This window comes from Macaca fascicularis, chromosome 1 (genome assembly GCF_037993035.2).
Source record: "Macaca fascicularis isolate 582-1 chromosome 1, T2T-MFA8v1.1".
Taxonomy (NCBI): Eukaryota; Metazoa; Chordata; class Mammalia; order Primates; family Cercopithecidae; genus Macaca; species Macaca fascicularis.
In genome coordinates this window covers 148,689,987-148,717,362 of record NC_088375.1, presented here as the reverse complement: position 1 = coordinate 148,717,362, position 27,376 = coordinate 148,689,987, and the positions used below count along the sequence as shown (strand labels likewise).

General features: G+C 35.8%; 1 protein-coding gene across 6 annotated transcripts in view; it reads right to left on the bottom strand.

Moving 5' to 3' along the window:
* COL24A1 (collagen type XXIV alpha 1 chain) overlaps nt 1–27,376 on the bottom strand; it is a 400,532-nt gene that overhangs the window by 215,069 nt on the left and 158,087 nt on the right. For all 6 annotated transcript variants that reach the window (XR_012418180.1, XM_015433402.4, XM_065519318.2 and 3 more), the window contains one exon: nt 16,766–16,819. Coding sequence is in view for 5 of the 6 variants with exons in the window: in XM_015433402.4 (XP_015288888.3) it covers nt 16,766–16,819 (54 nt within the window). In the remaining variant the exon portion in view is untranslated. The remainder of the gene's footprint in view (nt 1–16,765; nt 16,820–27,376) is intronic.

Sequence of the window (27,376 nt, the reverse complement as noted above, 5' to 3'; positions counted from 1 at the left end):
TCTGGAACTCATTATTTGTTAGTTGAAGAATGCATTAGTTCTTCATTACTCATTAGTTGAAGAATATTCTTCAACTTATTTCCCTTTTTGCTACAAGATGACAAAAAGAGAAGAGGAATTTGCAGAAGAAAGTGAGTGTGAATTTGACTAGAAATTTCAAGACTAAAAAAGTATTTTGTTAAACAAAATACATGTTGTTAAAAATCAATTGCTCTCTGAATGAAAACCCTTTCAAAGTAACTATTTTTAAAAAGTCTTAAATCAGAAAACAGTATACGTCTATTCAACATGGCCACATTTTCTTAATAAGTTCTGTTCTCCTAACGACGCAAGATGCCAGCAAAGTTCTAAGTCTATTTTTAGAATTATAGTTTGAATGATTGCTTTTAGTCATTTTATAATCATTAAGAAGTTTTATCTAATTTTTAACTGTACTTACATAATTTTTAAATAACTACACCAAAGAGCAAATCTATTAGGTGACTTTGATCTTGTTCTGAAATGCAGCAAAGTGACAAACTACATGGGAATCTTTCCTTCATGTTATATTTTACTCTATACTTGCTGTACTTTAACACAATAAAAACAAAACTCTCTGTCAGTTTAAAAGTCTATAATATAGTATTGTAAGCTTATTACATAAATAGCACCATTCAAGAAACTGTATTACTTTAGGCAATAACCTAACCTTTTAATTCAGCTTTCTTATTTTTAAAAGTAAGGTATGGATTAGATTATGGAAATGGGCATATTGTGCCTCATGCCAGTCCAATATATGTTAATCCTTTTACAGGCAAAAGCACCCTAATTTTCCTTAAGGAAAAACTCTCTTCACTCTTCGTGCATGTTGTTTGAGGGGAGGTGACTCCACCTCCGACTGTGACTGTGAACATGTGACAGAGATCTAAGTCAGTCGGTGTATTGTACATCCCCAGAAAAATGACTGGTCCAGGAATGAGTAAGGGACCCAACTCAGCCCAACTGAAGCACATTTCAAACTTCAGTGGCACTGCTTGGAATAGCATTAAAAATGAGGTAAAACTGAACAGTGGGAAACCATCCAGGGGACAACCTGAGAATGAAATCAATGAATCAACAAATGGAGAGAGTTGGAGTGACTGGGCTCTTCTGATATTGTTTAGGGTCCTGAATTCAGCTGTGATTGAATCCCTGAACTTTTCATGTATTTATGTAAGCCTGTTTAAGCCAGGTTTCCACCACTTACAACTGAAATAATCCTGATTTGATACAATGATTTCAAACTGCCTTCAATATCTGAAACTGCTCTTTTAGAATTCAAAGTGAAAGATTTTAAGTGTCTACACTGACTGGAGGTACAGAATTAGAATGTTGTCATATTTGAATTCTACCACCTGTCAGCTAGTTTAATCACTTAATTCATCTGTTTGTTCATTTTTCATCTGACATTTTATTAATTTTCTACTATGTATAAGGCTCAATTAACAGCACAATATTAGTCCCTAAGTATACAATTATCAGTAAGACAGAGTCCCTGTTTCCAATGAATTCATCATTTATTATGGGAGATGGTCCTTTAAAATAAAACTTACTACTTTAAGAGTTGTAATAGAAGTAGAGGTATATGCAAAGTATAAATAAGAATTTAGAAAAAGGAGCAAAATCCTTTCTGGGAGGATTAGAATATTTTTAATATATGAAAATGATTTTGTATTGAGTTATAATAGGCTAATAAAAACTTGTAGATAAAAATAAGCATACAATAAAAAATTATAAACAACTTCTGGGGCTCAAAAGGCTCTAAGAACATACAATATTAAGATTAGGGTGTGCATGAAAAAAACAGGCTCAGCTCCATATCCAGAGTGTAACCTGCAGAGGACTGACTGGTTAAAGGAAATGAGGTCCCCCCTAACTTTCTCATTGAAACTATTTACTCGGGATGGAACCACTTATCCAGAACCAGAAATAATCCTTTCAGTGAAGCAGGCAAATCTAGGCTTCTTTTTCTCTCTTCTTTCAAAACCAAAATTATAATCTTAAAGGAAAAATGAAAGTTGGGTTAAAAGAAAAAAAATCTAGTTATATGTCATTTACAAGAAACACACCTAAAATACAAAATATGCAAGGCATTTACCAGCCCAAAAGAGCTGATGTAATTACATTATTATTAGATCTAGCAGACTTGAAGGTAAACTACATTATTTAAGTGTGTGACTAAATAATGATTAAAGGTTATATTCATCAAGAAGAGATAAAAAGCATAAATTTTTGTGCATCTAATAACATGAATTCCAAGTATAAAAAGTGAAAATTGATGAATATGCAAATAGAGTTGGGCAAATCCACTATTAGAGAGAGAAATTTCAAGACACTTTTCTCCATAAGTCAAGCAGATAAAGACCACAAGAATAGAGAAAACTTAAATACTAATATTAACAAACTTGATCTAATGGTCATCTATAGAATACTGAATCCTTAAATGGGAATTTACATAGTGTACAGATGCACCTGGAGCATTTGTGCAAACCAACCACAAGAAAGACCATAAGTGTTTATCAGCAGCAGTATCAATTTAAAAATTACAGTATATCTATATAGTGGGTTATACTATACAATGTAAATTAAAAATGAACCTATAATTATATGTATCAACCTGGATTAAGATGAAAAGACAAAATTGAATGGAAGAAGAAAGTCACTGAAGAATATGTATAGTAGAATTCCATTTACATGAATTTACAAAACACTCAAAGCGCCAGATATTGTAGGAGTATATACAGATGGTAAAAGCATGGCCAAAACAAAAGAATATTTACCTCTAAATGCAGAGATGGAGGAGGTAGACACAATTAGAGAGAGACACACAAGGGGCTTCTAACTTTCTGTTTAATATCCTTTATAGGGTTTGTTTTATCATCATTGTTTAAGCTGTGCACATATGTTTCATATTTATCATTTGTTAAATACAAATTTTAAAAAAGTTAAACTGTGCAGAACTGGAAGTAGAGTACAGATCTGAACTCCAGTTTTGCAGTTTACTAGAGATGTAAACTATTTCTTAATCTGTAGAATCATGTTACCATCAGCATTGTAAGGTTGCTGTAGGAATAAACAAAATGATACCTAGAATATAACAGGAACTTAATACCAGTTTCCTTTCTCCTTTTATATCAGACATTAATTAGTAGACATTTCTCAAAGGTAGATATACAAATGGCCAATAAATAAATGAAAAAATGTTCAATATCGCTAGTCATCAGGGAAATGCAAATCAAAACCAGAATGAGATATCATCTCGTTAGAATGATCACTATTAAAGAGACAGAAAATAACAAATACTGGTGAGAATGCAAAGAAAGGGTGATGTATTGGTGGGAATGTAAATCAATACAGCTAATATGACAAAAAGTATGGAGTCACCTCAAAAAATAAAAATAGAACTATCATATGATTTAGCAATCCCACTGCTGAGTATATATCCCAAAGAAAGAAAGTCAGTATATCAGAGACAGAATCTGCATTCTCATGTTTATTGCAGTGCTACTCACAATAGCCAAGATACAGAATCAACCTAAGTATCCACCAACAGATGACTGGATAAAGAAAATGTAGTATATTATACACAATGGAATATTATTCCACCATAAGAAGAATGAAATCCTATATTAGCAACAACAAGGATAGAATGGGAGGATATTATATTAAGTGAAATAAGCCAGACACAGAAAGACAAATGTTGCATGTTCCAACTCATATGTGGCAGCTAAAAATATTGATTTCGTGGAGATAGAGAATAAATTGAAAGGTGGTTAACAGAGGCTGGGAATGGTAGTAGGGAAGGGACTTCCACCTGGACAGACAGAACAGTGTATGGAGACTCACATCACGGACTTTTGTTCTAAGAACCACTACAGTAAATTCCCAGGAAAACTTAAGGATTTCATAGATCCTTTGACAGAAGTGGCACACTGCTACAAATTCTGTGAGGCAGGCAAAAAAACCATGAGTTCCCAAAGTGTGTGAGGGGAAACACCTGCCTCCGGAAACACATCCCCATTGGGGACCCTGAAAATCCGGATTACAGGAGAAGGATTTAACCTTACCTAGAGCTGAAACTGATTTAGCGTGAAATATAAAAGTAGAAGCAGCAGCAGGAGGAGCATTGTAGGCGCTCCCATTCTCCAGGTCAAGCCAAGGGAATCCATCCCTGACTATATCTCACTAGGGCCCTCAGGGAAGGCAGCCAGCAGAATCTGGGAGGGATCACAGGCTGAAAAAAGATTCCAACTGAACTTTGTTTTTTTTTTTGTTTTATTTTATTTATTATTATCATATTTTAAGTTCTAGGGTACATGTGCATAATGTGCAGGTTTGTTACATATGTATACTTGTGCCATATTGGTGTGCTGCACCCATCAACTCGTCAGCACCCATCAACTCGTCATTTACATCAGGTATAACTCCCAATGCAATCCCTCCCCCGCCCCCCTCCCCATGATAGGCCCCGGTATGTGATGTTCCAACTGAATTTTGTAATAATTTTGACTGAAGCAAGCTCTCTTGAGCAGAATCTGGGGGTGAACGGGAACTGCTGCAGAGAGTAGCGCAGGAGCCAAGCCCAACAGTGTTTGAAGGCAGGGAGGGGGAGGCCTGAAAGCCTTGCTTGCTTTCTCAGCAGGGAAGCTTATAGCCTGGGGCAAGGTCTGAAAGCTGAGCACAGGCTACCTGTAGACAAACTCAGTGCTGCTAGTGGGGCACATTGTCAGGGGCAAAACCGGCCTCACCAACTGCATGGGAGCTGGGTAAGACCTAATGCTACCAGTTTTCCCCTACTTCCTTGATGACAGAGGGTATTATGGAACAAAATGCCCTCTGGCACATAACCCCATTGGCCCAAGAACCATACCCCTCCCCCACAGGAGTGCGGCAATCTCTGCCCAAGGAGAGTCTGAGCTTAGACTGGCCTAACCCTGTTCCCACCTGATGGTACTTCTCTACCCACCTTAGCAGCCAATTACAAAAGACATAAATCCTTAGGAGCTTTATGGCCTTGCGCATCACCTGAGAAACCCAAATACTTATTCTGGCCAACTTAGGGTAAGCTTATATCCTCCTTCTACTACTGCAGCTGGTGCTCTCTTGAAAGCAATACCTCCTGACTGGAGGCCAACCAACTCAGGATATTATGGCAACTCATGACAAAATAACCCTACTCCAATGAAGGAGAAAACAATAGCTAATTTCACTGACTGCAACATCCTGGCTAACCAGAGGTCCTGAGTCTGTCCACATGACAACTTCACTGCTAGCATAACCAGCATTTGAGAAAGTCAGCACCGAAACATATCTACAACCAAGGACTCTCACAGTCTACTTCACTCCCCTGCCACCTCCACCAGAGTAGGTGCTGGTATCGACAGCTGAGAGACTTGAAGATGGATCACATCACAGGGCACTTTGCAGACAATCTCCAGCACCAGCCTGGAGCCTGGTAGCCCTGTTGTGTGGCCAGACCGAGAAGAGCAATAACAATCACTGCAGTCCCGCTCTCAAGAAGTCCCATTCCTAGAAGAAGTGGGAGAGCACCACATCAAGGGATCACCCTGTGGGACAAATTAATCTGAACAGCAGTCCTTGAGTTCCAGATCTTTCCACTGAAACAGTCTATCCAAATGAGAGGAACCAGAAAAGTAATTCTGGTAATATGACAAAATAAGGTTCTATTACACCCCCAAAGACCACACTAGCTCCCCAGCAATGTATCCAAACCAAGAAGAAATCTCTGATTGCCAGATAAAGAATTCAGAGGATTGATTATTAAGCTACTCAAGGAGATACCAGAGAAAGGTGAAAACCAACTTGAAGAAGTTTAAAAAAACAAACAATACAGGCTATAGATGAAAAATTCTCCAGCGAAACAGATATCATAAAAATATAATCACAACTTCTGGAAATGAAAGACAAACTCAGAGAAATACAAAATGCACTGGAAAGTATCAACAATAGATTAGGACAGGTAGAAGAAAGAACTTCAGAGCTCAAACACAAGGCTTCCTAATTAACTAAATCAGACAAAGACAAAGAAAAAAACAAGAACAACAAAAAAGAACAAAGCCTTCACAAATTTTGGGATGATGTTAAATGCCAAACCTAAGAATAATTGGTGTTCCTGAGGCAGAAGAGAAATCTAAAACTTCGGAAAACTTATGTTAGGGAATAATCCAGGAAAACCTCCATGGCCTTGCTAGAGATAGAGACATCCAAATATAATAAGATCAAAGAACACCTGGGAAATTCATCACAAAAAGATCACCACCTAGGCACATAGTCATCAGGTTCTCTAAAGTCAAGATGAAGGAAAGAATCATAAGAGTTGTGAGGCAAAAGCATCAGGTAGCCTATAAAGGAAAACATATCAGATTTATAGCAGATTTCTCAGCAGAAACCCTACAAGCCAGAAGGGACTGGGGTCCTATCTTTAGCCTCCTCGAACAAAATAATTACCAATCAAGAATTCTGAATCCAGAAAAATTAAGCTTCATAAACGAAAGAGGTAAAGTCGTTTTCAGACAAACATGTGAAGAGCATTCGCCACTACCAAGTCAGTACTACAAGAACTGCTAAAATGAGTTCTAAATCTTGAAACAAGCCTTAAAATACACCAAAATAGAACCTTCTTAAAGCATAAATCTCACAAGACCTACAAAACAACAACAACACACACACACAAAGCCACAGGGTATTCAGGCAACAGCTAACATGAGGAATAAAATGGTACCTCACATCTCAATATTAACATTGAATGTAAACAGCCTAAATGCTCCACTTATGGCAGAATTAAAAAAAAATCCATCAATTAAGTATCTGCTGTCTTCAAGAGGCTCACCTAACACAAAAGGACTCAGATAAACTTAAGGTAAAAGGGTGGAAAAAGGTATGTCATGCAAATGGAAACCAAAAGTGAGCAGGAATAGCTATTCTTATATCAGACAAAACAGACTTTAAATCAATAACAGTTAAAAAAAGACAAAGAGGGACATTATATAACAATAAAAGGATCAGTCCAACAGGAAAATGTCATAATCCTAAATATATATGTACCTAACACTGGAGCTTCCAAATTTATAAAACAATTATTACTAGACCTAAGAAATGAGGTAGATGGCAACACAATAATAGTGGAGGGCGTCAATACTTTACTGACAGCACTAGGCGGGTCATCAAGACAGAAAGTCAACAAAGAAATTGTAGACTTCATGTATGCCCTAGAACAAATGAACTTAAAAGATGTTTACAAAACATTCTACCCAACAACTGCAGATAGACATTCTTTTCATCAGCATATAGAACATTCTCCAAGATAGATCATATGAGAGGCTACAAAACAAGTCTCAATAAATTTAAGAAAATAGAAATTATGTCACATATACTCTCAGACCACAGTAGAATAAAACTGGAAATTAACTCCAAAAGGAACCCTCAAAACCATACAAATACATGAAAATTAAATCATCTGCTCCTGAATGATCTCTGGGTCAACAATGAAATCACGATGGAAATTAAAAATTTATTTGAACTGAACAATAATAGTGACACAACCTATGAAAACCGCTGGGATACAGCAAAAGCAGTAGCAAGAGGAAAGTTCAGAGCAATAAATGCCTACATCAAAAAGTCTGGAAAAGTACAAATAGACAATTTAAGGTCACACCTCAAGGAAGTAGAGAAACAAGAAAAAATCAAACCCAAACCCAGCAGAATAAAAGAAATAATAAAGATCAGAGCAGAACTAAATTAAATTGAAACAAAAAATACAAAGATAAATGAAACAAAAAGCTGGTTATTTGAAGGATAAGTCAAATTGATAGGTAATTACTGGGATTAACAAAGAAAAGTAGTGAGAAGATCCAAATAAGGTCAATAGAAATGAAACGGGAGATATTACAACTGATACTACAGAAACACAAACGATCATTCAACCTACTATGAACACCTTTATGCACACAAACTAGAGTATGTAGAGGAGATGTATAAATTTCTGGAAGTATACAACCCTCCTAGATTAAACCAGGAAGAAACAGAAACTCTGAACAGACCAATAACAAACAGAAAAATAGAAATGGTAATTTAAAAACTGCCAACAAAAAAAAGTACAGGACCAGAGAGATTCACAGCTGAATTCTATCAGACATTCAAAGGAGAATTGGTACCAATCCTATTGACACTATTCCAAAAGACAGAGAAAGAGGGGATCCTCCCTAAATCATTCTATGAAGCCAGTATCACCTTAATACCAAAACCAGGAAAGGACATAATAAAAAAGAAAAACTACAGAACAATATCTCTGATGAACATAGATGCAAAAATCCTCAACAAAATACTAGCTAACCAAATCTAACAGCTTATCAAAAATATAATACACAATGAAGTGGGTTTCATACCAGAAATGCAGGGATGGTTTAACATATGCAAGTCAATAAATGTGATACATCACATAAACAGAATTAAAAACAAAAATTATATGATCATTTCAATAGTTGTAGGAAAAGCATTTGACAAAATTCAGCATCCTTTTATGATTAAAACCCTCAGCAAAATTGGCATAGAAGAAACATATCTCAAGGTAATAAAAGCCATCTATGACAAACCCACAGTGAGCATTATGCTGAATGGGGAAAAGTTAAAAGCATTCCCACTGAGAACTGGAACAAGACAAGGATGCCGACTTTCACCACTGCTATTCAACATTGTACTGGTAGTCCTAGACAGAGCAATCAGACAAGAGAAAGAAATAAAGGGCATTTAAATCAGTAAAGAGGAAGTCAAACCATTGCTGTTTGCTGATGATATAATCATATACCTATAAAACCCTAAAGTCTCACTCAAAAGCTCCTAGCTCTGATAAATAGATTCAGTAAAGTTTCAGGATACAAAATCAATGTAGACAAATCAGTAGCACTGCTATACACCAACAACGACCAAGCTGAGAATAAAAATCCAGAACTCAACCCCTTTTACAATAGCTACAAAAAAAAAAAAAAAAAAGCCAAAAAAACCCAACTTAGAAATATACCTAACCAAGGCCAGGCGCGGTGGCTCATTCCTGTAATCCCAGCACTTTGGAAGGCCAAGGTGGGTGGATCATGAGGCCAGGAGATGGAGATCATACTGGCTAACACGGTGAAACCCCATCTCTACTAAAAATACAAAAAAAATTAGCCAGGCATGGTGGCCGGTGCCTGTAGTCCCAGCTACTCAGAAGGCTGAGGCAGGAGAATGGCCTGAACCCAGGAGGCGGAGCTTGCAGTGAGCCAAGATTGCACCACTGCACTCCAGCCTGGGTGACAGAGTGAAACTCCGTCTCACAAAAAAAAAAAAAAAAAAAAAAAAAAAAAGAAAAAAGAAAGAAACATACCTAACCAAGAAGGTAAAAGACCTCTACAAGAAAAACTACAAAACACTGCTGAAATAAATCATAGATGACACAAACAAATGGAAACATATCCCATGCTCATGAATGGGCAGAATAAATACTGTGAAAATGATCATACGGCCAAAAGCGATCTACAAATTCAATGCAATTCCCATCAAAATACCATCATCATTCTCCATAGAATTAGAAAACACAATACTAAATTCATTTGGAATCAAAAAAGACCCAGAATAGCCAAAGCAAGACTAAGCAAAAAGAACAAATCTGGAGCATCACATTACCTGAGTTCAAACTATACTACAAGGTTGTAGTTACCAAACCAGCATGGTACTGGTATAAAATTAGGCATGTAGACCAATGGGCTAGAAAAAAGAACCCAGAAATGAAGCCAAATATTTTCAGCTAACTAATCTTTAACAAAGCAAACAAAAACATAAAGTGGGGAAAAAAAGGACACCCTATTCAACAAATGATGCTGGGATAACCGCAAGCCACATGTGAAAGAATAAAGCTGGATCCTCATTTCTCACCTTACACAAAAAATCACCTCAAGATGGATCAAAGACTTAAATCTAAGACCTGAAACCATAATATTCTAGAAGATAACACTGGAAAAAAATCTTCTAGACATTGGCTTACGCAAGGAAGTCATGACCAAAAACCCAAAAGCAAATGCAACAAAAAGAAAAATAAATAGATGGGACTTAATTAAACTAAAAAGCTTCTGCACAGTTAGAGAAAAAAATAGAGTGAAACATCAACCTATGTAATGGAAAGCAATATTTTCAAATCATGTATCTGATATGGGGTTAATATTCAAAATCTGTAAAACACTCCTATAACTCAATAGCAAAAACCAAAGTACTGGGCTAAAAATTGGAGAAAGGACTTCGGAGTATTCATCAAAAAAATTGAAAACAGGATCTCACAGGAGTGCAAATATCCTGTTTACATCAATGTAAACAGGATAAAAACTGCATATTTATATCTTGTCGATATAAACAGGATATTTGCACTGCTGTGTTCATTGCAGCTTTATTCACAATAGCCAAGAGGTGTCAACAACCCAAATGTTCATTGACAGATGAATGAGTAAAGAAAACGTGGTATATACAAACAATGGAATATTATTCAGCCATAAAAGGAAGGAAATCCTGTCATATGTTACAAGATGGATGAGCCTTAATGACATTACGTGAAATAAGTCAAATAAGCCAGTCATAAAAGAACAAATGCATAATTCTACCTATATGCACTATGTAAAGTAGCTAAACTCATAGAAGCAAAAAGTAGGATGCTAATTGCCAGTGGCTGTGGGGAGAAGGACAATGGGAAGCTGCTGTTCAATAAGTGTAGAATTTCAGTCTGTAAAATGAAAAATGTCTACAGATCTGTTGTACAACAGTGCGCACACATTTTAAGTGTTATAATACCATAAACAAATTAGTAAAACAAATTTACTAAGGGGGTGTAATTCATGTTATATGCTTGTTGTTATTTAAACCCTTTAATTTTCTATTTAAGATCTGTCACAATCTGCTTCCTACCCACCCCCCCCTTTTTTTTTTTAAAGTCAGGTAGGTTTACTTCTGCTCTCCATTCCAGTGTTCATTTTGCACCTCTTGCACAGAATCTCTCATTCCTCGGCTCTACTTGGCCTAATCCAACCAATCTGACTAAAAATCCCAACTTCTCTATTTTCTCAGAAAAATGACCATACAGATTATCCTCTCCTCTGAACTTCTTCCTACTCATTTATCATATGTTGCCTAGTTATTGTGCTTTTTACCTTTTCACTTTTGAAGGACTCATGTTTCCAGAGAATTACAAGTTCCTAACAAAAAGAAGACCATGTTTTAATTTTGTTTCTGAGTCACTGCTTAAACACAGTACCCTGCCCATTGTACAAGCTCAATAAATATTTCTTAGCTGACTAAATTCTACCTGGAGAATAAATGTCTTATATAAGAAATCTGTGTATAAAATCTTGGTATAGCCTATATAGAATGTAAACCTTCAGGCCTGGGTCAAAGTAATCTTAGAAAACTGTGTAGAGTTACACACCTCCCTCTTACCAAGTTAGCTTACCTCTCTACAGATAAATACATGACATATTGTAATAATTCAGTGCAAGAACTATTTCCACATATTATGCAACATAATCCAAATAGTAAGCTTTCTATAAAAACTTATCAGGTCTGCTATGCAAGAGACAATAACAGCCTCTTTTAGTATCCCTAATTCCATAGCCAAAGTAAAAACACAAACCTTTATAGCAACAAATTATTCCTCTGCTTACTGGAGAATAGACAATATTTATTTGCTACTCTTACCTTCTGCAGTAAGCAGCAAAGGATCTGGTTTTGCTAATGATATGGGATTCTTGAAAGCAGATTCCCAAATTGTGTAGCTCTCAAAAAGGCTTACTGATGTATGTTCTGTAGCTTAATACAAATATACAGACACATATAAATCCACAATCAGTAGAACTATAATTAACACAAGTTTCCATTCCTACTTTGAGGTTTTTAGTGAACTGGCAGAAAATGAACAGAAAATAAAAGCCTTCTTTATTGCTGTGCCAAATTGCTCTGGAAAGAGCCCAAATTGTTTGCAAATAGGGTAACTATGTATTTCAAATACAGTGCACATGATTTTCTTGATGACCACATTGTAAAGCCTCAACAGAGCTTTAGCAATTTTTATCATTCCCATTTTCCAAACAAGACATGTATATAAAAATGAAAGAAGTTTCAAGATGCTTGCTTTTATGATACAGTACACCCAGCTAAAGAAACACATCATGTTAACAGGGTCAGTATGTTTGGTTGTTTTTTCCCTCTGTTTCTAGAAACAATTTCAAGGAAAATGAGAAGGACCAAGAAGATAGACAAAACCAGATCCTCCTCAATCTACAGAACAGAAAATTATATTATAATTTTCCTGTTCTTTTGATAAAATCATCCCCGGATATTCTTTTAAAATTCAGTGATGTGTATAACATCAATTAGTCTCATGATGTTGGTACTAATGACTCTATGAACTCATGTTTATTGAATAAACCTAGATATTGGTTGAATTTCCAGTGGGTAGTAATTACTACCATTGTTGTTCATTAAAATGTCTAGCCTTCAAGTCTTTTGCCCCAGTTTTGACGTTCTAATTTTAAGACTAAAAGAAGTAGTGAGAAGAAAGTTCTAAAGATCACCGTTACAAAAGAAAATTAAATAGGTCATTTGGCTTTCTTCAGTTCTCTGACACTTAAACTTCAAGAGAAACAAAATTCCCAAACTGAAGAGAATTTTGAAAGTTCTCTGGTTCTTCACCTAGTATGATATGCACACTTAAAGAGGATGTGGAGAAATAGGAACACTTTTACACTGTTGGTGGGATTGTAAACTAGTTCAACCATTATGGAAAACAGTATGGCGATTCCTCAAGGATCTAGAACTAGATGTACCATATGACCCAGCCATCCCATTACTGGGTATATACCCAAAGGATTATAAATTATGCTGCTATAAAGACACATGCACACGTATGTTTATTGCAGCACTATTCACAATAGCAAAGACTTGGAATCAACCCAAATGTCCATCAGTGACAGATTGGATTAAGAAAATGTGGCACATATACACCATGGAATACTATGCAGCCATCAAAAAGGATGAGTTTGTGTCCTTTGTAGGGACATGGATGCAGCTGGAAACCATCATTCTTAGCAAACTATCACAAGAACAGAAAACCAAACACCGCATGTTCTCACTCATAGGTGGGAACTGAACAATGAGATCACTTGGACTCGGGAAAGGGAACATCACACACCGGGGCCTATCATGGGGAGGGGGGAGGGGGGAGGGATTGCATTGGGAGTTATACCTGATGTAAATGACGAGTTGGTGGGTGCAGCACAGCAACATGGCACAAGTATACATATGTAACAAACCTGCACGTTATGCACATGTACCCTACAACTTAAAGTATAATAATAATAAATAAATTTAAAAAAAACGTTAAGTTCTATTATTACTTCCACCTGAAGTACGTATTTTCCAATTTCCCAGGAGAGACACTATTGTTCAATTATCTAGGCTCTCAGAGCACTTCACTAACTCTTTTATATGGAACTTCTTATATTTTTTCTTATTATTATTTTTTATCTCTCCCACTAAATTATAACCTCATCTGGAGGAAGGAAGAGAGTTTAGAAATCTTTATAATCCCACATTTATTACTTGATCTAACACAGAAGAAACTCAATAATGCTTGAATAAATAAGTTATTGAATGACAGGATAAATAAATGTATTTATATGATGTATAAAGTTCAAGTTCCTATTTATGTACCAGGTGAAGGGCTAAAGTTGGCAGGAAAAATCCTCAACTCCATTCTCTACACTATTTGTCTCTCTCAACTTCCTTCATGCTTCTATTTCTGCTTTTCAGCCTGGTTTACTATGAACTATTAATTATTTCTACCTCCAGATGTCAAATGGGTACCTCAAACTAAATATAACCAGAATCAAATTTCTTATCATCCCCATCCTCCAAAACTGTTCCTCTTCCTGGGTCGCCTATTTAAGTTCAATGACATCAGCAACCCAAGTCAAAGACTGCTTTATCTTTGACTTCTCTTTCTTCCATCACTTTATGTTAATCAGTTACCTAGTTGTTTTGTTTTTATTTCCAAAACAGCTTTTAACTAAAGTCATTCAACTAATCATCCATTCAACCACTATTCACTGAGTTATTTATATGTGCTATCCATATTATTCTAGTTTTTATGATGTATATAAAATCAATTAATCTTTTCTCTCAAAAAGGTTACAGTCTAATAGACAGATAAGCACATCAGAAGTTATAATACATAAAGATAAGTGCTTGAGAGATTTTTTTTCAGCAATATAGGAAAAGCATATCTCAATTAGATTTGGGAGGAACAGAAAAAGCTTCCTGGACATGTTACATGTGATGTGTAGGTATTAGCTAGATGAAGAAGGGCACAGGAATATATATATCCAGACAAAAAGAATGGCATGTAAGAAGCTGTGAGATTTGCGTAAGCAGGGCATGGTTTGGCACTCTAAATAGTTTGGCTAAAGTGATGCTTTTGGAAGAGTGATGGTGGATATGACTGTATAACTATACAATTATAGAGAGAGGGTTTTATCATAAAGAACGTTGTATAAAGAGTAAAAAAAGTACGAGCCTTAACATGGGAGTTGTGGAGGTCACGAAGGATTTATGCAAAAGAGTGACATGATGAGATCTATACTTTAAAAGATTATTCCATCTGCAGCTTGAAGGTAGATAGGAAGAAATGCCAGATTAGAGGCAGGAAGAACAACTACTGGAGGACTACTACACTATCCTGGCGAAAAATAAAGGGTGCCTAACTACAAGATTGGCAGTGAGAATGATTTTAAGGGTAAAGGGGAAATTTCTATCAAAGGAGAAATTGGGATAAAGGTGATAATAGATGGCATGAGGTCATTGAAGAGTCAGGAGAGGATGTGATGCAAAACATATGTGGAACTTGAAGAGGTGAGTGAATACTTCTATGGAGACAGAAAGGAAGGGGAAAAGATCCCTGCATATAGGTATAAGTTTGTAGGTGGCAGGTGGGGTTGCCTGATAAACTACAGGATGCTCAGTTAAATTTGAAATTCAGATCAACAACAAATAACTTCTATTATAAATATTTTCCAAATATAGCACCTCCATCTTTTCACAAGTTTCTTTTTCCTGAATGCCATCCATCCCACTTGTCTGCTTCACAAATTCCTACTCACTCATGTAGGCTCAAGTGCTATCTTCCCTGCAAAACATAATTTGACTTCCCTGACCCTGTGCTTTCACAGTATTGCTGATTATATATTATTCATTATGATTATTATTAAGGTTTTCCTGAATATCTTTCTCTAGATTTAAGTTTCTTGAAAACAGGGAACAGGACTCTTTTTTTTTCTTGAAAATAGGAATCTTTGTAGCCTTATGGTCTAGCACAATGGCTGCCATGAGAGGCAGCCAATATCTGCTGAATGAATGTCCTGTTTCAAATCTTTATTATTTATTGCCTACTTTCCCTGTCTTCAGTTTCTCCCCTCTTGAAACCATCCTCCAAACTGGCATAAGAGGTATCTTTTAAAAATATAACCATCGAAGATACTTCACTACTCAAATATATTTGATTACTTCATGATGCCCGTCTGATAAAGTAGAAACTCTTCAGCATGGTGCTGAATGCTCTATTTAAGTTAATATCAAAGCTAAGGGTATAAAAGCTCAGACTTTGGAATCATATCTGGGTTAGAATTCTGGCTATGTAGCTTAAAGTTATGTGACTGAGTGAACAGCTTAATCATCTGTAAAATAGGAATAACTACCTCATAATGCTGTTGCCAAAATTAAATGACATAATAACTATAAATGAGATAATGTCTATAAAGCATTTACTAGAGTACTGTGCTGCTCAACATTAAGAACACTAACAAATATGGCTATTATCAAGATCCTTTCCAGCTTCATCTCCTGTCATTTTGTCTCTCTCTGCTCCCATTGATACCTCCATAGCAGCTACATTTCACAACTTGCCAGTTCTCCCAACTTCAGGCTATTTCATCCTTACATGTGAATTCATAATGCTTTATTTGCTTACAATGCCCATTTCACATCAGCTTGCATGGCAAATTGTGGTATTTAAAATTTTGCTAAGGATATTTCCTAGTATACACACAAAACAGTAAATTTGTGTATATACCATAGTGTTAAACAAAATCTGTGCTGGGAAAAGGTCTAGAATGTTGCTTTAAAATGGTTAGATTAAAAGCATTGTTGAAATAATAAATTAGTACGTGAGTCTTCAAGATGAGTTTTAATAATGGTAACAAGCTAATAATTGTGGTTTCACTTGTAAGTTGAAAATGCTTAGGTTTCTTCAGGTATTTTGTGCTATGTAAAGGTTCATGGACACCATAGGCTTTCTTTTATTTTAATGAGTGGATATCTTATGTCCCTAAAGGGTTTTAGTGGTCAGGAAATTCTCATCCATTTATTTATATTCAGCCATTTATATGCTATGGCTTTTTAGAGTTTTTTCTCCACTCTCTTCCAAAAAAACCCTTCTGGGTGATTTTGCAAATATTGTCACCCTTAATCTCAGTTCATACCAAATTAGAAAAATCATTTGCAACTATCTGAAACCTAAAGTTTATTAAATGTACCTGAGATAGCTTAAAAATATCCAGAAATGTTCTGATATTTCTAAAATATTTTCCCATTTATTGAGAATCAGGATCTCTAGATAACCATAATTATTTAGTCTCTCTCTTCTTCTTCTTCTTAATTTTACCTTTGGTCCTTCAGGGCCGTTTTGTCCAGGAATCCCAATATCTCCTGGAAAACCCTAGAGAATATAAAAATGTAGAGAGTTTATTCCGCAGAAAATTACTTTAAATCCATTTATCATATAAAATTCTCTTTGCTATTCCCCCATACCCAGTTAAAGCAATTTATACTCCTCAAAAATTCAATATTGAAGATTAAGTTAGGCAGTTGTTTAACACTGGAATATAAAACTTACAAAGTATACTAAAATAGAATTTACTTCATCAGTTATTCACAAACAATCCTGAGGCCCTCTAGTTCAGTTAAAGAGAGTAGAAGTCTTAGTCCAAAATTATCCACAATGTGGAAATAAGGCAAAAAGGTATATGACATATTCTTTCAACATCATATGGGATATAGGACTACCAAAGATTAGGTGAACGTACTTTGTTGGACTCATTGTTTACTAACTACACATTAATGTATAGATTTTTGTTAGGTAGAGATGCAAACAACTTCTGTCTGATAAAAAAAAAAAAAACCCAGCACCCAAAATTATGGCTTAATATACAGGATTAATCAGTTTTGTATCTAACTAAACTATCTTATTCTAACATCCCCATATTTAATTGTCTATAAATACTGAAGTCCTCAAAGGCTCTACGAACCATTATCTTACAGGTTCCATCATTAATTAATAAGTTGAATAAAATTTTTGACCTGTGTTTAAATTTGCATGAGAATAATGATTTTCCTTTTTTGGAAATTATATTAGCAGTCTAAAATACTTGGCTCAAGAAATGAAAAACAAAACAAAAAGAAATGGATTACAGTGTTAAATACAATCTGTGCTGGAAAAAGGCCTACAATGTTGCTTTAAAAGTATCAGATTAAAATTCTTGCTGAAATAGAGTGTGATTCGTCAAATTATGATTCAATAATTGTAATAAGCTAGTAATTGTGTTTTCATTTTATTGATTTTGTCATAGGTTATTTTCCACTGACATTAGTGAAGGAAAAAAGTAAAAGTATAAGAATCAGCATCTTTAAAAGTAAATAAAGCTGAAATTAAAATGTGAACATCCACAAGAAAAGGTAGTTCAGTGAAGGGATAAGTTGTAACGGGAATAAAAAATATGAAGTAAGATGGAACAGCAAGGTTGTTTCTGGGATATTCATTCTGGAAAGAAAAACTAATAAGAAGACATAAGATATAATAAGAAGACTGGATACCAATGTATCCAGTCTGGATTAGGACATGAATGCCTCAACTCAGATTTAAAGCTTGGGTTCTGTGAGGAAAAATATAATTTGGGGACATTTCTGACAAAAGAAAAAGCAGTGGCAACAGAAAGATAATCACAAGATCAGATTTCTGAATGTTCTGGAATAGTTTAATACAGATATGTTTAATAGAAACTTGTTGATTGCTTTACTAATCAAAGAAAGTCAGGCTCACCTATGCTATTATTTGTATATAAGGCAATTTTTTAAAACCTAGATTCTTTTCCTGATAATTTTACACCCTTTCTCTAGAACACACCCTTTGTTAGTGTGTTTTTTTTGGGGGGGGGGGGGGATTTCTTGTGGACTTGAATCAAGACACTTCTAGTTCCTGCTGTAACACTAGCTAGTCTAAAATTGAACTTATTACCTTCTCCATTATGTTCCTCCCTCATCCTCTGTTCACTATTTGAGTGAATGTCACCTTGAGGTAATCCACCAGTTTCTAAGCCAAAAATCATATGCTTTGAATATTTTCATATTTTTGATATAGTCTGAATACTTATTTTTCCCTCTCCACCACCACCATCACCACCACCACCTTCCAATCATTTACTAAGCCCCATGCATTACATCTCCTAATTCGCTGTCGGTCTGAACCACTTTTCTACAAACTTCCCTCCACAACCCTAGGGCAAGTCACTTTCTCTGTTTTCCTGTTACTTATTCATGTTCCTATCCCCTGTAAAATGCATCTTCACTCTGTAGTCAGACTGATCATTCTATGGAATCTGAGCATGCCTCTTTGTTATTGGCCTCAGAATAGAATCCAAATTCTTTAATACACAGTTCACGGGGTTGCTCGTGATTTGGTGGTCTCTATTTATCTCTCTTCTTTACCCTCTTCCACCCAGCACTTCAGTCACTGAACAATTTTCATATTCTCATAATATACACTCTCTTTCACTTCTGGGCTTTTGTATATACTGTTTCCCCCACCTTGAATAATGTTCCCTTAAGTTTCCTCACCTAGAACACTTATGTTTGAACTAGAAGACTGAATAATATTTTCATTACAAACTTTTATTTGACTTCCATACCTTGAATTACGTTGCTTCTATGAACTCTCACACCATCCTGGGGCCTTACAAGGTCCCTTAATGTAGTGTTTTAGCTTGTTTTGTTTTCCTAATCAGATTGTAAACTCTTTGAGTGCAGTTTTATGTTATTCACTTCCATATTCTCTGCAACCAATACAATGCCTGATACACAGTAAGTGCTTAAAAAATGCTTTGTTGTTGCTGCTGTTGAATGACTGATTTGTTTTTCTTTTCTTCTTTTTTTTTTTAAAGAAAGTACATGTTTCACGGCTAGTTTTAGCCCCTTAGTACTGGTTTTCAGTCAATTTAGAGCATTTATTCATAGCATCTGCATGGATAAATTAATAAACCCTGTCCATCCTCCAGATAAGCCTGGAACACGCTATCACAGCGGTCCCCAACCTTTTTGGCACCAGTTTCATGGAAGACAGTTTTTCCATAACATTGGGGTGTAGAGGATAGTTTCAGGATGAAACTGTTCTGCTTCAGATCATCAGGCATTAAGACTCTCACAAGGAGCATGCAGCCTAGATCCCTCACATGTGCAGTTCGTAACAGGGTTTGTGCTCCTATGAGACTCTAATGCTGCCACCGATCTGACAGGAGGTGAAGCTCAGGCAGTGATGCTTGCTCACCTGCCACTCACTTTCTGCTGTGCAGCCCAGTTCCTAACAGGCCACAAACCAGTACAGGTCCACAGCCCAGGCGTTGGGGGTCCCTGCAATATCATGCCAGAAAGCAAGAAAGCTATCAAGGTATCAAAACTAGAGTCATATTAAAAACACTTAGTAGGTGATTGAAGAGGATCCCCTCAGCCAGATATGGGACTATATGAACTTCAACAAGGATAAGAACTACAATGGATTGAAAAACATCAAATATGTTTAAATTTATAAGTTCATAATGACACAACAAAAACTGTCCACATTCAAAGGATGAAAGGAGGCTAACTCATTATCTTGAAACATGGTAAACAAAGGTGAAGAATCAAGCATTTATTCTGCCTTAGTGTACCACTACTAATCAAATAGTAGATGAGGGGATGTATTCCAGCCAGTAAGTGAAAAAGAAATAAGAGGATTAAAAAAATCTCCATTTTGCAATGCCACAAATAATCTAATTGATCTAGGCGCTGAGCATCAACTATTACTAACATCATACACACATAAAGAGATCATCAGACATTATGTGCTTCCTGAAAAAAGAACAGAATACCACTGATTGTCTTGCCAAAAACAAACCTGAATATGACAAGGTCTCTATATGTGACTACCAATTTGCAGGAAACACACAGGACCAAGAAACAAGCAGAACTACACCATGAGACTATAAAAGCAAAATCCAGACCGTGGGAAACTCTACAGATCAAATGATTGGGGAGCTTCGACAACTAAATTTTAAGGGGGAAAACAGGGAATAGAGAGAGAACTTGTAGAGTGAAAGACATAGCAAATAAAACAAATAAGCCTAAACTATAGTTTTTAAAGATGCATACTTTTGTGATAAACTATGTTTTAAAAAGGAGGACTGCTTACTTTTGGGAGGAGAGCTGGGCTTGTGGTTTCATGGGGCACATAATGGCTTCGGTAGTTATGGCAGTTTTACTCTTGACCTGTGTGGTAGTTACAAGAGTCTGTCTTATAATTGTTTGTGATTTACATTTGTTTTGTATAGTTTTATGTGTCTATGTTTTACTTTACAATAAAATGGTAAGAAAAAAATTGTTGGGGTGACTTCTGGGTAAACATGCAATGCTGAATACATGTGTGAATCTCTGCCCTTTAAGACTTCATTAAAGTATCAGTGGAGAAATATTAAAAAGACAAAGTGGTAAGGTCAAGGATAATAGAAGAAAAAGATGTCAACACAGCTGATCTCATAGTATAGTCATACAAGCTGAATATTTAAAAATTAAAACCTTATTGAAAAGCTAACAAATATATAAGCACAAATTATTAAAAGGAGGAGAAAGATTTTTATTTCCTTCCCACATAGGAGAGTTCAGAACCTTGGCCAAATAAACTTTTCATTATTTTAAAAATTCATACCTAGGTTACTACTAAGTAGAGATCTTGCCTTTTAAATAATACATTTCAATGTTAAAACCAGAGTTAACTATCAACTGAACTTGAATGATAACATATAAATAAAGGAAACCTTTTTTTTTAAACACATGAATTTAGTGCTCAAAATGTAATCAAATGACATAGACATCTTTGCCAAGTAGCAAAATTTCAGAAAGCTTACAGATTGAAAGATAAAAAGTACATCATCAGAGTCCATACTTTTCATTTTTAGAAGCTACATTAGCATGAAACGATACAGGAAGAAAAGTAAAAACAAAAATCTGATAAAGATGCTCTAATTCATTTTTATAAATTTAAAATAATTTAGAAAACATTAATCAGTCCAAACATTTTCTCTCACAATGTGTTTTACTACCTCAGTTAAGTCATCCCATCACAATTTAAAATATAATACCTTAGTGAAGGAAAGGAACAGCAGTCTGGCTTCTGGTGCCTCTTAATGGAACTAGTCTGACCACCAATTTTTACCAAGAAGCAGAAAAAAGAAGTAGTTTAAAAAATAATAAGTGAAAATATGTCTTCTGTTTTCAGACCCTTCACATCTGTTTGCTATACTGAGAAGAGTGACTCAGCATTCTCTCCAGTAAAAACAAAGTTTTATTATTCTATAATCACTAGAGGCTGGAGACTAATTCACATGCATTTTTTTAAAAGCAAAACCTGGGAACTGAAGCACTAGCAGATTCCATTAGTTTCTTGGGAAATCATAAAAGTAAAATATTATCATTCTTATTTGGCAGTAGCCAGAAGCTTGGAAGCTAGAGTGTCCTAATAGAATATATTATATTATGTGCACATACATTGAGCACTTTAATAGTTTTCCAATAGAAGTGTTAAAGTCTCTGTTTTCTATTGAAATATATAGTCCCTCAAGTTAAAAAATGGTAAGTGGATAAACTTATACACTTATACACAAACTAATTACAGTATATCCATAAAATGAACAGCTCGGATGTGGCAACCTAAACAAATCTCAAATGTCTTATGCTAAGTGAAAGAAGCCAGATTAAAAAAAGAGTACACACTATATAAGTCAGTTTATATAAAGACTTTAGAAAATTCCAATTAATTTAGAGTGACAAAAAGCAGATCGGAAGTGGCATGGAAAGCGAGAAGACAAGAGGGACAAAAATAAGGTATTATATATAATGTGAACAAATAAATTACTGGGTTTGACAGATATGTTCATTATCTTGATCTTGGTGATGGTTTCACAGGTTATAAATATGTCAAAAATTATCAAATTGTAAAATTTAAATATAGGCAGTTTATTATATGTCAATTATGCCTCAAAAAGCCTGTAAAAAGAAAGGTATTTAGTACTGGGTATTTTAGATAATCATATGCTTTGTGGTAGGCAACATTTTTTAAGGGTTTAAAGATCTTTAGAGAGAATATATAATTACTTGAACTAGTTTTCAGATAAAATCAGTGTTGCTCAGATTTTGGCTTGTTTTAGAGGTTATAACATGTTAAATTATAATAACAGCTTTAAAACAAATTATATATTTTGGAAAATTGAAACTTTTCTGATATTTTGCAAGGTAGCTTTAAGATACCCTGTTGTTACAGATAAGAGTGACACTTGGACCGTTTAACTCTCATGGAAAATTTCAATTATTGATTTAATATCCACTGTGCTTTAAATATACAAGAACACAGCACAGTTTGGCTTAAACGTATCTTCTGAGTAGTTTATAAGTCTGAACAAAGTAGAGATGAATATAGCCCTTGGAAAAACAATCATTAAAAAAGGCTAAAAGATAAAATTAATAAAGGCAACATGTAAATTATGAATTCTCGAGGGCAAAGTTATGCAAAGCCTTGGCTAGTGTTGTGAATGTATAGTACATTCAATAAACATTTGATGGTCTGAATTGATGACCAAATTAAAAATAAATTCTATTTGAATAATAACTTCTTCAGTTAGGCAGTTTCAAAGTTATCCTGAAAAAAGAACCAGCCTAGCTTCTAAAGACAGGACTGAAATTTTACATATTGAAATAAGTAAGAATGTATCCAGAGGGAGAGAGGTTTTGTAAGAGGATAATTTGGTCTGAGACAAGGATCCAGCTTACAGTCACAAGATTTTATTTTCTAACATTTATGGAAGCACATGTCATGTCAGTAATATGATGAGTCCAGGTAGGAAAGTAATAATAAAAAAGAAAAACATTAAAATAGCCTTTACCAAGTGAGAATAACCTATCCAAAAGTTAATGCCAAAAAAAATTTCAAAAGGCAAATGTAATACATTCACTTTCCCAGTAATCTATAGAAACTAAACTTTAGCACTGGGAGGCATGCAAACTGCAAATGAAGGAACTATTCTGTCTTCTGAGGAAACCACAAGCAGAAAATACAGTTTCTTGAAAATGCAAAATAATCCATCTAGGTATCTGTCTCTCCTTCATTTTCTTTTGCTGTTTTAGATCTAAAAGCCATGAAAACCAGGTATTTTCCATCATGATACTGCTGAGAAATTTAGTGATTATTGCTATTCACATATTTTCCCTTCTGTAATTCTATATATTTGAGCAGAAAATATAGCACAGATCAATTCCATATGTGCAGCATCCTGAAAACTCAACAGAGAAAATCCACAAAACTACAATGACAATAAAATTCCTTATGACAAAATGTACATTCTGTGTTCCAAATAAGACTTTTGTTTAGATAGTATTTACAGTATTTTTTAAAAGAGATTGAGTCTTGCTCTGTCAATCAAGCTGGAGTACAGTGGCATGATCACAGATGTGCGCCAACATGTTCAGCTAATTAAAAAAATTTTTTTTCTTTTTTTTTAGAGATGTGGTCTCATTTTGTTGCCCAGGTTGGTCTTGAACTCCTGGCCTCAAGTGATACTCTTGCTTCAGACTCCCATGTAGCTAAGATTAGAGATACAAGCGATCTGTGCCCAGATGTTCACAGTATTTTTACTATCACTTTTAAAGGAAACTACAAAGTCAACTGGAAAGTGTACTTTTAGTCTAAAGTCCACATAAAATTATAGTTAAGTTATAATTCAAAAATCAACTATTCTGGCCATTATTTGATATTTAGGTTTGGATAATCTATAGTGACAAAAAGCAGATCCCCCCATGGTAGCCTGAGGAGGAAGGGGAAAGGAGAGGCAGAAAATGATTACAAATGTAAACAAGAAAATTGGGGGGTTTGATGGGTGTGTTCACTATCCTGATTTTGTTAATTGATATGGTTTGGGTCTGTGTCCCTGCCCAAATCTCATGTCAAATTGTAATCCCCAGTGTTGGAGGTGGGGCCTGGTGGGAGGTGACTGAATCATGGGGTCAGATTTCACCCTCAGTGTTGCTCTCATGATACTGAGTGCCTGCAAGATTTGGTTGTTTAAAAGTGTGTGGCACCTCTCCCTCTCTCTCTTCCTCCTGCTCTGGCCATGTAAGATGTGTCTGCTTCCCCTTCACCTTCCACCATGATTGTTAAGTCTCCTGGGGCCTCCCCAGCCATGTTTCCTGTACAGACTATAGAACCGTGAGCCAGTTAAACCTCTTTTCTTCATAAATTACTCAGTCTCAGGTATTTCTTTATAGCAGTGCAAGAACGGACGAATACAGTGATGGTTTTACAATTTATACATATGTCAAAAATTATCACATTTTACCACATGTAACTATTACATGTTAACTGTACCTCTATAAAGCTGTAACTAAAAAAGGTAATTGGTATTAGGTGTTTTAGATGTTCCTTTTTGGTAGGCAACAGTTGGTAATAATTTGAAGATCTTTAGAGAGAAAATAGAAATTATTCATTGAACTTGTCCCCAGATAAAAATCAGTGGAGCTCAGATTTTGAATTGTTTGAAAGTAACAGCATAACCATTATTTAATGCATATTTTTGGCTAAGTATAATTTTAGGTACTCAATATCTATATATCTGTCTCAGAATTCTTATAAATATCTTAAGTAAAGAATATCAACTCGGCTAGGCACGGTGGCTCATGCCTGTAATCCTAGCACTTTGGGAGGCCAAGGTGGGTGGATTACCTGAGGTCAGGAGTTTGAGACCAGCCTGACCAACATGGCGAAGCCCTGTCTCTGCTAAAAATACAAAAAAATTAGCCGGGCATGGTGGTGGGTTCCTGTAGTCCCAGCAACTCGGGAGGCTAAGGCAGGAGAACTGCTAGAACCCTGGGGGCGGAGGTTGCAGTGAACTGAGATGGTGCCACTGCACTCCAGCCTGGACGACAGAGGGAGACTCCATCTCAAAAACAAAAAAGAGTTTAAATTAACTTAGTCAAGAGATAGTTACTATGTATCAGGCACTGTTCTTGGCACTGATCATGTACTAGAAAACAAACAAAAAAATTCCTTGGCTTCATAGAAAGTATATTCTAGAGACTCTTTATCTCAAAGATCTTCTCCCTTTCTATGTGTGTATGTTTGCAGCATGGAGTGGGAAGTTAGGTGATTAAAAAAGAGTTACACTGTTATGAGGAACTGGCATGTCTCAATTACCTACTTTTGTTCTAGATACACAGCTACCGGTCCAGGGCCACTCTATGTTGTTTCACATTCTCTTTTTCTTCAAATGGGATATCTTGTTTTCTTTCTTTCTTTACTATCTATACTGGTTAGTAGAAATGTAGACATATTTAGGCCTCATTGAAAAGAATGCACCTTACCCTGAGAACTTGGCCTTAGAGATGTAAGCAATAATTGGCCAGTACCTTGGGGTACCTTCTTTTGGAGAAACGACAGTGCTTTTTCAGCTGTGTAGGTGCCTGCACTGTTAGGCAAAGGCATGTTTAAAACTGTATAAGTGGCAAGAGGGTATAAGTAGATATTGGGCACTAAAGATGTGAAATGTAGAAGACATTTCTTCAATCTGCTAAAAATCTCTTTGGGGAAATATTATTCCCCATTTCTCAGTCCACGTACTCTGTTCTCCATCCCAGTTTCCAGGAGTGGGAAAATGACCTAAATCTTGCAAATTACAGTATTCCTATTCCATTGCTATTGCAATTGATTGAAAGATGATCATGTGGGCCGGGCGTGGTGGCTCACACCTTTAATCCCAGCACTTTGGGAGGCCAAGGCAGGCAGATCACGAGGTCAGGAGTTCGAGATCATCCTGGCCAACATGGTGAAACCCCATCTCTACTAAAAATACAAAAATTAGCTGGGTGTGGTGGTTCATGTCTGTAGTCCCAGTTACTCGGGAGACTGAGGCAGGAGAATCGCTTGAATCTGGGAGGCAGAGGTTGCAGTGAGCTGAGATTGTGCCACTGCACTCCAGCCTCATGACAGAAAAAGAAAAAAAGATGATTATGTGGTCAAATCCTGATTGGCTGGAGTCTCCTAACAATTTTTGCTAGAGATACAAGGAAAAAAAGAGTGCTTTCTTTTTGCTTAGATTACTAACTCTGAGGGCAACAGAAGCCTAGAATTGCCAATGACCACTTTTTCCACAACGTGTTCCTGTGAATGTAGCCAACAGAGAAATGCCAGGATAAGATTTACAGAGTGTCTTGGTTATATTCATCAAGTTCCTGTACCTAGCCAAATCTCTAGACACATATACTGCTGGACTTCCTGATTATATTACCCAATTCTGATTTTTTTTTTTTTTTTTTTACTTAAAACTGTTCAAACTGAGTTTCTTCCACTTTCCATGGAAAAAGGCCTCACTGAAACATTGGACTATTTGCAGTTCTTTACATACATCTAGCTTCTTCACACATCTGTGCTTTTACAAATGCTGTTTCCTCTGGAGGGAATGCCCTTGCCCTCTGTTTCTACTTGATAAATCCATACTATTTCTTCAAGTCACTGCTCAAACACCCATGTACTCCATGCCACTGGTTTTTGTATCACGTAACTTGTTACCAACTCAAATGTAACATGATCTATGAAAACTTTCACGATGCACCTTAGTCAGAATCAGCAGCAGATTATTTTATACCTGTACAGAACTCTGTTAATATGGCTAGTTAGCACTATTCATATTGTACTATAACTAAGGGCATGTTTCTCTATTCCAATGGAATGTAAGCTCATGCAGGAAAAGGAATGTATCTGACCCATTTTTGTACCTCCAATATTTAACTTCACATGTCACTGGAAGATAATTCTTCTTGGTCCCTTCCATTTCCACACATTCTGCAAATGAGGTATTGACTTCGCATTATTCCAGTCACTCTCTTCAGAGATTTTTGCATTGCTTCCTGAAGCAAAGGGCAGGAAGGA